At 41.9% G+C, this 11,768-nt stretch overlaps 1 protein-coding gene across 1 annotated transcript; it reads left to right on the forward strand.

Moving 5' to 3' along the window:
* The first annotated feature begins 2,457 nt into the window (after positions 1–2,457).
* LOC107540433 (uncharacterized) lies at positions 2,458–10,998 on the forward strand. The gene is made up of 4 exons (XM_016217190.2): positions 2,458–4,389; positions 5,066–5,192; positions 5,455–5,550; positions 8,089–10,998. Exons 1-4 carry the CDS (start codon positions 4,375–4,377, stop codon positions 10,380–10,382), a joined length of 2,532 nt encoding a protein of 843 aa, XP_016072676.2. The 5' UTR covers positions 2,458–4,374; the 3' UTR covers positions 10,383–10,998.
* Positions 10,999–11,768: the final 770 nt, after the last annotated feature.

The following is an 11,768-nucleotide window of genomic DNA, read 5'->3' on the forward strand; positions in this document are numbered from 1 at the left end:
GTCCAAATTATTACTTTCTTATTCCATGGTTTGTTGGTACCTTTTTTCTTGTATGTCCCATACATCTACACTTACTTTTAATCCTAGGTTGTTTATAATTTTGCAATTGTATTTGGTGTCTTTAAAAAAAAAAAAAATCATACCCTGTACATTTTGTACTACATAATGGCAATTCATTTTAACAGCTTTAGGGCCATAACGTATATATAACATTTACATAGTAATTTTACAACTTATTGACAGTAAGTTTAGAGTTTTGCTGTAATTACCAGAATTTAGTTTTTGGAAAATTTCATGAACTCATACATAAACTAATTGGATAGTTGCTTTATTATTAAGTTTTGTGAATTCTTTATATATTTTGAATACAAGTCCTTTGTCAGATGTATGATGTGGAAATATTTTGTCTCAATCCCCGGCTCCACTCTTCACTTAAGCGTTGTGCTTTGAAGTAAAAATGTTTTAAATTTTAATCAAGTCCAATTTATTATTTTTTCTTTTATGGCTCATCCTTTACTGTCTTCTTTCATAACTCTTCGGCTAACTCAGGTTCAGGAAGATTATCTCCCGTAGGCTTCTCTCAGTTTTATACTTTCACCCCTTATACTTAGGTCTCTGATCTATTTTAAGTTAATTTACCTTAAGTTAATTTTTGTTTATGCTTAGACTTGGCGGTCTCACTTTATTTTTCTGCAAATAGATATACAATTATCCCAGCGTCTTTTGTTGAAAAGACTTACCACATTGGCTTATCTTGGGACGTTGGTCAAAAAGCAACAGACTTTTAACATTTTTGGATTTCCAGTCTGGCTGTGCCTCTCTCACGGGCCCCAGACCCCTCCCGGCCTCACTTGCAGTGGTCTTTCCCTGGGGCGCCCTCCCATCCTAATAACAGTTTCAAGGCGCCCTGAGGGCCAGGCTCGCCGCGTCCGTTTCTAAATCTTTCTCTTTTCCCAAAAAGCACTTCCCGCCCCGGCCGCTGCAGCTCAGTGGGTGGAGCAGCGTCCCGCGTACAGGGGCCCGTGGGCTCCGGGGCTCGGCGCGCTCGCCGGGGGCGCGGCCCCTCCCCTCCCCCCCGTAAAAATCAATTGGCGTATCCCCCGGTGAGGATTCAAAAACAAAAACAAAAACAAAGCACTTCCTGCAATAAATTTTCCACCAGGATCTTCCCGTGGGTGTCCGAGCGTCGGGTGCGTGCCGTTTCTCTGCAGGATTTCTTTCTCTGCTGCTACAGTGACACCTGAACTCCTGACCGTTTTGAAACTTTAAAAATTTTTTTTTTTTAAAAATTCAAATTGTAAAATAAAGACTGAGGCCATCTGACGGCTTCGCCCAGCCCACTGAACGCTATTTACCTCGCCCCGTGTTTTCCCTGGGAAGCGCGAATCTCTAAAACACTCACTTTGCCCACGTGCAGACGAGCCGGGAGGGGAGAGAATCGCTGCCCCGCCGGCCGTACGGCGGTCACGTGCCCCAACATGGCGGCCCCCACGGCGGCGCCGCGGGAGGGGCGCGGACATATTGCCGCCAAACGCCGGAAGCCCGAGCCCCTCTTTTCCAAAAGCCTCAGGTCCTCGTCGGCCACCGTAGACGGAGGGGGCCCGAGCCGAGGTTGAGGGGCTCCTGAGAGACCGCCTTTGCGCTCTTTGTAAGGTCTGCGCGAAAAACTCAGGTGAGTGTGTGGCTTTGTCCCCAGAAGTTTTTTGGTCACAGGAGGAGTTTTGTTTCTCCCTGGGCGACGTGTGGACGTGCTGGTGTGTGGAGCGTGGGATGGTCCCCGGGGCCGGGGGAGGGCAGGACTCCCGAGTGGAGGTGGCGGAGGGGACCCACGTGCGAACGGGACTTGAGGGAAACGGGGCGCGCGTGTGCGAGGTCGCGGGGGCCCGGGGCGCAGCTGAGGCGTCTGTGGAGGTGACGCCCTTGTCCCGACTCTCCGGGCGCGGGGTCCTGCGGGTCACCCCACTTGCAGGGGGCGCGCGTGGCATTTAAGGTGACCGCGGCGTGGGGTTCAGGGCGGGGGTGTAACAGGCGGCGAGTGGCGCGGGGCCGGCGGGGTCGGGGTCGCGGGGCGCCCGCCCGGGTTTCCCGTGAACCAGGAGGTGTGACCGGGGTCCGGTCCCGGAGGATCGTGAGGGCGGAGTTGGGGCGCCCGGGGCTCGGTGAAGGCCGAGGCCTCGGCGGCGTCTGGACGGAGGCAGCGGGGCCCAGGGCGCTAGTTCCAGCCCCTCCGTTTTCAGCTGTCACCCAGCAGCTCTCCACCCACGGAGCCGGGACTAGACCAGCAGCGCCCGTTGTCACGTGTCCTCTGTGGCACCCTTGTCGCTGCGAAGGCAGAATTGGGTCGTTGTGACAGAGACGTTTTGGTCTGCAGAGGGGAACATGTCCATCTGTCTCTTCCAGAAAATGTAATATCCATCCCTCTGGCAGGGTGACCCGTATCCCAGGGTACTAGTAAGTTGTGGTCTGTTTTAGTTGATTGTGGTGGTTCCCGTTCTCGCTGTTAGGTACGGTGGGCAGTTCTAGCCAGCTATATATGCGAAAATCTGTTAGTTTTGGCAGAGAATTTTGTCTTTTAAATACATATTTCCTTGACTCTGAAGGGGAGCAGTTTGCCACCCTAAAATATGCCTTTTTGAGATATTGGTTATTTTAGGCTGCTTAATTTGAAGAAACTACGGCCCTGGGAAAAGCTCTGAAAATCTAGTAGAAGTTATCCCTTTTGAAGGATATTTAAATTTGTATGGGCAATGACATCTGCAAGGGTATCTTCCTCACTGTACCCAACCCACCTTAGCTATCAGTGGAGGAAACAAGACATATCTGCATAACAACTTAGACTTTTTCTTTTTTTAATTATATTTTTATTGATTTGAGAGAGAAAGGGAGAGGAATAGAGAAATAGAAACATCAATGAGATGAGAGAAACATCATCGATCGGCTGCCTCCTGCATGCCCCCTACTGTGGATTGAGCCTGAAACCCGGGCCTATGCTCGGCCAGGAAATCAAACCCTTAACCTCTTGGTTCATGGGTTGATTCTCAACCACTGAGCCACGCTGGCCCAGCACAACCTTAAGCTTCTTTACTGTGCTTTTTTTTTGGCAACCTCCCATGAGTGACTCACCACCCCCAACATCTTTTGACTTTAGGTGAAGGTGGTATTTCAGGTGATGGCGTCTGCCAATTTGGACATTTTCTTAGGTCACTTCCATGTATGCAGTAACCTGTTTGATTGTTTTTCCCCTATTAATCTGTGTTATATTAGTTTAATTATTAGACCAGCCAAAGTACCTAGAAAAGAAGAAATTGTTCTGCCCCTACAATGTCCTTTCTCTCATCTTTTTTCACAATCACTCCTCTTAATTCCAGAGAATAAAGGAACTCCTCCAGTAAATTTAGAACCTAAGGATTCATTGACCTGAATAGTAAATACTTCCAGGAGACCAAATAAAGGAACACCATCGATACTGTGGACACGGTGATTAGGAGCCCTGTAGCATGGGGTCCCAGAGGAAATGTTCTACTCATGGAATTTTCTCCTCAACCCACCACAGGTTGTAACTTCCTCAGTGTGGTCACAAAAGGGACCACATACTAAACCTGACAAGCTCAGGAGAGGTCTGCACGGTAGGCCTTACAAACTGAGAGGGGGAAAGCAACCAGAAAGGACGATCTAAAATTAAAACGTTCTAACTAAAAGCAAGTCATGGTGGGCAGTCATGTCCTAGACTGGTATATTTCTTAACAAAGGGCACTCTGTGCCTTAACTAAGCCTGTCCATTGTTGTTTTGCATCAAGAATAACACGTTTGGAATGTCAGGGTAAATTTTTTTTTCAAACCACTCTGCACAATCTCCCACTAGAGCAAGAGATTACAGAGCCCCTCATTGTTATTGTTATCGTGTGAATTCTTAACTGTTAATCATCCTCTTGCCACCTAGGTAGACGTATGTCTATTCCTTTTACTTTTTATCCAATCCCAGAGATTTCCCTGCTTTGCTTTCTCCCCCTTGCCTAATCCATCACCGATGGATTTCATGTAACCCTCTTGGGCCTTTTTCTTTTATTCTAATGTGTAAAATGAGGTACAGAACCGTTATTGTCTAAAGCATTGTCTCAATCTGTTCTTTTGCTTCCCCGCAATTGTCAGTTTGGCTCAAATAAACTCATAAAAATTCTCTACAGGTTTGGACATAACTTACGACGACACCAGGAACAATAGAATCATGTGAAGCAGGAAAAGCTGCAAGACTGGGTATCAGTAATTCCGGGGACACACCTGACTGAGGACAGATTTCTGAACAGAAATTTAGAGCTGACCCAGACACAGCAAGACAGAGCCGCCCATTTCTGTCTCTTTTCAGAGAACGAGAAAATGCCGCAGGCTCAGGTGACTTTGGGTTTGTCTTTATCTTTTTCTTCGGTAATGGGTTGGTAGAGCCTATAGAATACCACCTTTGTGTCCACCTGGGTGGCACAGTTGATTATCGTCCCATTCGCCAAAAAAGGTTGTGGGTTCGATTCCGGTCAGGGCACATACCTACATTTTGGGTTCAATTCCTGGGGGCAGGTATGGGAGGCGACCAATTGATGTTTCTCTTGCACAGTGATGTGTCCCTCTCTCTCTTTCTTTCTTTCCCTCCCCCCCCCCCCCGCTTTTCCCTCTCCCTTTCTCTCTCCCATAAATCAATAAAAATTAAAATGAAAAAATCCTCAGGATTGGATTTTAAAGAACCCACCTTTGTGGGTTCTGGAAAGTATACATATATATATTTCTTGTCTCTCAACTATATAAATTTGAATATATGAAAGGTGTTTCTAAGTTAACAAGAACATTGAACTTCTTTACATTATAGTAATATCTAATTGGATGAATTCATGGATGACTTAATGAACAATTAGAAAATAGTATTTTACTAGGCATGTGATTATTCAGCTGTATATAAAATAAAACCCCACTCACTATATGGATTCAGCCTATAAAGTGAAAATGATCAGAAAAACTAACATTTCTTCCATATCATCTGAAGGACATCGCGCCATTAAACAACATGGTGTTGTTATAGGAATCCCTGACATTTCACGATGTGGCTGTGGACTTCACCTCAGAGGAATGGCAGCTCCTGGACCCTGATCAGAAGAACCTGTACAGGGACGTGCTTTTGGAGAACTATAGCCACCTGGTGTCCCTGGGTGAGGACAGCTCCCCTGTGTCACTGAGACACTGCCCTGTTAGTGTCTTTTTCTTTCTAAGCTGTTTAACGCATCACAATAACTGCAGTTCTTTGAAATGGTACAATCTCAGATCCTTCTCTTTCCCCAGACAGGAGAGTATAATATCCCCTCTCCTGATAGAAAAGTCATTGTGTTAAAGATGTGAAACCTGTTCGTTTTCCCTTCTCAACAAATCCCAACCATTCAATATATCAAAGTCTTCTTCATTTTTCTCGAGCAGGGTATCAAGCCAGCAAACCAGATGTGCTCTCCAAGTTGGAACAAGGGGAAGAACTGTGGACAGTACAGGATGAACTCTACTGTCTAGTCTGTCCAGGTGAGTGGGTGAGAACCAGCAAGGTGGGCGGCCAGGAATTCGTATTCTAGTCAGAGCTCTGACAATGAATGAGAAAACTCAAGCCACTTCTCCAGGTATGAGAACCCCTTTTCTTTGTAGAAATTTAGATGAAAACATACCCCATTTTTCTCTTTTGAACTCTGACCCGTTTATTTTATCTGCATTTTGTTTTTGTTTGCGTAGGATTCGCAGATCTTTTTTTTCCTTTGTCCATAGCCACAGTGTCTCTGCCTGTTTTACCACTTTTCTTGCTATGAAATTCCACTTTCTAGGCCTCTCTGGAATAACAGAACTTTGGATTCATCACTTTTTTCTTACTACTGGGCCTCCCTGCTCTGTTTGAAAATAGTGATTTTTCCTCCATAACATCCAACTCCACCTTAGATTGTGATAACCTGGTTTTCACGGTGCATTTATGTCATTTTTTTGACGCCGTCCCGTTAGGTTCTTCATACTCAGTTCTCATCACTATTAAATGTTTCCTCTATTGCCCTGAGTTAACCTCCTTCTGTTCAGTGAAATGCACTCCCGAATTGACTTCTCCCTCAATATTGTCTAATGTAAGCTTTCTTCCTGTGTGTTTTACTCATCATCATGGCAACTGGCCTCTGACGTCCCATATTTGTGTGTGAGAGCAGGAATCATCTTTCCTCCATTCTTTTCTTTTTCTACACTAGATATTTTAAATTCTGTCCATCCTGGCATCACCTGGGATTTTCTTTACATGCTGAGCTCTCTTCTTAAAGGTCTCTACCATTTCATTCCATTAAGAAGAAAAGATCTTGTTAACGTGCTACATGAGTTTCAGCCCAAACTACATCAGAACTATGTCTCCTTCAAATGACTTAACTTCCTAGTTTTCCTAATTCATATTTTTCTTCATTCTTAGTTGTTATCGCTGCATTCATTTTCCTAAAGCTTTTGTTTTCATGTCATTTTTTAATGGTTTTATTTAGATTGAATTTTCATACCATAGAATTTACCTATTTAAATTATATAATTCACTGGTTTATAATATTTTGAATAGCTGTGTAACTATCACCACAATCAATTTGGGAACATTTTATATGTACACATTATCATAGCCTTGATGCCTGTGCTTTGTAGTAAGTTTCAAAATTTGAAAGAGTGAATCCTCCAACTCTGTTCTTTTCCAAGACAATTTTGACTTTTTGGATCCTTTTATTTTCTTTGAATTTTAGAATCAGTTTGTGAATTTCTGCAAAAAACCCAGCTAGGATCTTGGTAGGGATTACAATGAACCTGTATCTCAATTGGGTAGTAATTTCAATTTAAGCATATTAAACATCTTGATCCATGATCATTGGTTGTCTTACTATATAATTTGGTCTTTAATTTCTTCCAACAACATAAGTTTCAGAATAAAAGCTTTACGGTTCCTTTTCTTAAATTTGTTCCTAAATATGAGATTCTCTTTTATTATTTAGTAAATAGAATTGTTCTCTTGATTGCATTTTTAGATTATTCTTTGCTAGGATATAAAAGTAAAGTTGATTACTTTCCCATCATATTCTTATGACACTTAATCCCAGGTAACCAAGTTTCCTGTCATTTGAAATTGCAGTTTCTATTTCAGTGATCTCCATGATGCACTATCATCTTGGTGAGAAAGTTTCTGTTTTCCTAAACACTCTGTAATGTGTTCTATACTTGTGATCGCCTTCTGCCACTGATGTGATCACTTTATTTCTTTAATACTTGGATTTTGATATCCTAATAATTTTGAAGTTAACAGCACTACAAAAAATGATAGGAAAAAAATTGCTCTGGCCAGTTCCATAAGACTGCACCCACTTCAGATTTCAATTGCAAGTTTAAATTGTTACCTGTGCTTCTGATCAACTGGCTATAAATTGGAAGTTCTCATGAGCTTTTTGGGGGTTCAGTTAATTTGTTAGAGCAGCTCTCAGCTCAGAGAAATACTTATGTTTACCTGTCTGTTATAAAGGATACAGATGAATAGGTACATAGGGCAAGGTCTGAAGGATCCCTGAATACAGGAGCTTCTGTTCCCATGGAACTGGAGTGAATCACCCTCCGGGCACATGTTTGTGTTCATTAAACCAGAAGCTGATCAGATCTGGTAAAGAGTTTTTATAGAGCTTTAATTCCTAGGCTCTCCCTCTTTTCCCAGAGGTCACTGGGTGGTGCTAAAAGTCCAGCCTTCTCATCTATTTGTTTTTCTGGTGACTAGCTCCATCCTGTGTGTATGTAGGAAACCTGTGTTATGTCATTTTATTAGCATAAACTCAGCTGCTATTGTAAGGGCCTTTTTTGATGTTCAACAAAAGATTCTCATATCAATTAGGAATTTACAAGGGTTTTATAAGCTCAGTGTCAAGAACTGTAGAGGAAGACCAAATATATTTCTTATTCTATAACACAGGATTGTCACAAAACGGTTACTTCACATGAAGGCATTTTATAAAAACAGTTTTATTTCAAACTAAGATTATGAGAGATTACAGAATTAGTTACTGTTCTCTTTTTTCCTAGAACTTAAGAAAGTTGATGATCTTCTGCATTATCACTTGCAAAATCGAAATATTCACAAGAGTGTGGAACAATGCTGTGAATATAATATGTCTGCAAATGTTGTTAATCAGAGAGAAGGTCATTTCCTATTTAAGCAAAATCATGGTATGTTTGAGGTACGTGAAGAACCTTCAAAATCAAATTTATGTTTTGAAAACCAAAACAGCAGCTCTAACTTAACTAACGCTGTTGAGTTGAATGGAGATGGGACATGCATTCTGCATGTCAACCATGAACAATTTCATAACGAAATTAAATTGCCTGTCAGCATGAAAAACATCAATAACAATTCCCAGGTTATTAAGCATCAAAGAATTCACAATGTAGAGAAAGCCCATGTATGTATTGAATGTGGGAAAGCCTTCATCAAGATGTCTCAGCTCATTCATCATCAGAGAGTTCATACTAGAGAGAAACATGGATGCAGTTTGTGTCGGACAGCCTTCTCCAGAAAATTCAGGCTCACTGAACATCAGAGAGTTCATACAAGACTGAAACAATATGAATGCACTGAATGTGACAAAACTTTCCTCAAGAAATTACAGTTCAATATACATCAGAAAACTCACATGGGAGAGAAGTCTTATATTTGTAGTGAGTGTGGGAAAGTGTTCATAAAAAAGTGGCAGCTCATTTATCATCAGCAAACTCATACAGGAGAGAAACCCCATGGGTGCAGTCTATGTGGGAAGACCTTCTCTACAAAATCTAATCTCAATAAACATAAAAAAACTCATACAGGAGAGAAGCCTTATATATGCAGTGAGTGTGGAAAAGGCTTCATCGAAAAGTGCCGTCTTTTTGCACATCATCGAACTCACACAGGAGAGAAACCGTATATATGTAACAAGTGTGGTAAAGGCTTTGCCACGATGAACACTCTTACCACACATCAGCAAACTCATACAGGAGAGAGACCCCATGGATGCAGTCTGTGTGGGAAGACATTCTCTACAAAGTCTAATCTCAATAAACATGAGAAAACTCATGCAAGAGAGAAACCTCATACATGCAGTGAATGTGGAAAAGGCTTTATCGAGAAGTGTCGTCTTATTGCACATAATCGAACTCATACAGGAGAGAAACCCTATGTATGTAATGAGTGTGGGAAAGACTTTGCCATGATGAACAGTCTTACCAGACATCAGCAAACTCATACAGGAAAGAAACCCTACATATGTAATGAGTGTGGGGAAGGCTTCAGCAGGAAGAGTCTTCTCTTTAAGCATCAGCGAACACATACAGGGGACAAGCCCTATATATGTAGTGCATGTGGAAAAGGCCTCACCACGAAGGGTAGTCTCACTATACATCAGCGAATTCATACTTTAGAGAAACCCTATATGTGCAATAAATGTGGGAAAGGCTTCACTGTAAATAGTTCTCTGATTTTACATCAGCGAACTCACACAGGAGAAAAACCCTATGTATGTGGTGAATGTGGGAAAGGCTTCACTGTGAAGAGTTATCTGATTTTACATCAGCGGACTCACACAGGAGAAAAACCCTATGTATGTGGTGAATGTGGGAAAGGCTTCACTATGAAGAGTTCTCTGGTTTTACATCAGCGAACTCACACAGGAGAAAAACCTTATGTATGCAGGGAATGTGGAAAAGGCTTCCCAGTGAAGATACAACTGATTGTACATCACCGGTCTCATACAGGAGAGAAACCATATATATGTAAAGAGTGTGGAAAAGGCTTCACCATAATGACCCATCTTACCACACATCTGCTAACTCATACAGGGGAGAAACCCTACATATGTAATGAGTGTGAGAAAGGTTTCACCAGGAAGGGTCTTCTCATCAGACATCAGCGAACACATACAGGGGAGAAGCCCTATGTATGTAGTGTATGTGGAAAAGGCTTCACTATGAAGTGTAGTCTCACTGTACATCAGCGAACTCACACAGGAGAAAAACCCTATGCATGCAGTGAATGTGGGAAGGGTTTCACTATGAAGAGTTCTCTGGTTTTGCATCAGCGAATTCACACAGGAGAAAAACCCTATGTATGCAGTGAATGTGGAAAAGGCTTCCCCTCAAAGGTGCAGCTGATTTTACATCAACGGTCTCATACAGGAGAGAGACCATATATATGTAGTGAATGTGGGAAAGGTTTCATAGCAAAGAGTTACCTCATCAGACATCAGCGCAAACATACAGGAGAGAAGCCCTATGTATGCAGTGTGTGTGAAAAAGGCTTTACCAAGAAAAGCAGTTTCATTTTACATCAGCGAACTCATACTTAAGAGAAAACGTATACAGTAAAACCTAGATATAACAGACTCATTTGGAGAGGGCATGTCCATTAAAGTCAAAAGTCCATTATATAATAAAGTAGGTTTTCCAAATTCATTTGTCAAAAAATTGACAAATTAGCCCTAGTCATTTTGCCTCAGTGGTTAGAGCATCAGCCCGAGAACTGAAGGGTCTTGGGTTCTGTTCTTGTCAACGGCATGTACCTCAGTTGCTGGCTCCACCCCCAGCCCTGGTTGGGAAGGGTGCAGGAGGCAACCAGTCGATGTGTGTCTCTCCCATTGATGTTTCTCTCTCCCCCTTCCACTCTCTCAAAAGCAATGGATAAAATAGTCTCGAGTAAAGATTAAAAAAAATTGACAATTTAGTTTACTGTTTTTCCTTACTTAGACATGTTTCTGTAATTAGTTATATATGAAAAGTTTAATTTCATGGAGAAGTTTTCTATATGTATAATTCCTTATGTACTCACGGTAGTTTTGAGACTGTAATAAACAAGTATGTGATCTAAATAGAAATAAACATTTTTCTGAAAATTCAGTTTAATTATATTTAACTAACAATGTTCTTAAAAACAATAAAATTTTAATTTTATAAAAACACAAAAAATTTTTTCTGTTCAATTGTCTTTGGGTGATATATCCAGACATTCCCATTGTGGTGTGACATTTATGTTCAATGTCCAGGTGCTTGCTTTAGGGAATCCTGCTTTGAAAAAAGTATCAAGTGTCAGTTGAACTTTTGAAGTGTGCTAGGGTTTTAGTATAATTCCCCAAAATTACAAAAAAAGGGGGTAATAAATAAAGCTGAATTTCATTATCTGATGAATTGTCAATGTTATTAGATTGTCAAGATGAGATCTAATCAGTGATAACTTTATTTTGAGGCTTTTTTTGTTTGGTTGGGTTTTTTTAATATGTCTTTATTGGTTTCAGAGAGAGGAAAGGAGAGGAAGAGAGAGAGAGAAACATCAATGATGAGAGAGTCGTCATTGATCAGCTGCCTCCTGTACACCCCCAACTGGGGACCGAGCCTGCAACCCAGACATGTGCCAGGGCATCGAACTGCAATCTCCTGGATCCTAGGTCGACGCTCAACCACTGAGCCACGCCTGGCTGGGGTGAGGCATGTTGTTTCTTCCTCATTATCTTCACTTCCATTCTCATCTTCCAAGGTCATAACCTCATCTGCTATTTCACTTTCAGCCATGATGTGATACCCAGGGTCACCATTTCCTAACCACAGTCAACCATCTTTCTCAGCTACTTCTCCACCAATATTCTGTATAGTCCTACAGTAATCAGTAACCTCTAGCCCTTCTGAGTCCAAGTCTGCATCTTTGTCATCATTCTTCCAACCATTTTCCAGTGTTTGCACAA

The sequence above is a fragment of the Miniopterus natalensis genome, chromosome 18 (genome assembly GCF_054644295.1).
Source record: "Miniopterus natalensis isolate mMinNat1 chromosome 18, mMinNat1.hap1, whole genome shotgun sequence".
In the NCBI taxonomy this organism is placed as follows: domain Eukaryota; kingdom Metazoa; phylum Chordata; class Mammalia; order Chiroptera; family Miniopteridae; genus Miniopterus; species Miniopterus natalensis.

Bases quoted from the DNA above. Each gene is read 5' to 3' on its own strand.
- LOC107540433 (XM_016217190.2), top strand. The intron at 5,193-5,454 runs GTGAGGACAGCT...TTTCTCGAGCAG, and splicing joins TAGCCACCTGGTGTCCCTGG to GGTATCAAGCCAGCAAACCA. The intron at 5,551-8,088 runs GTGAGTGGGTGA...CTTTTTTCCTAG, and splicing joins CTACTGTCTAGTCTGTCCAG to AACTTAAGAAAGTTGATGAT.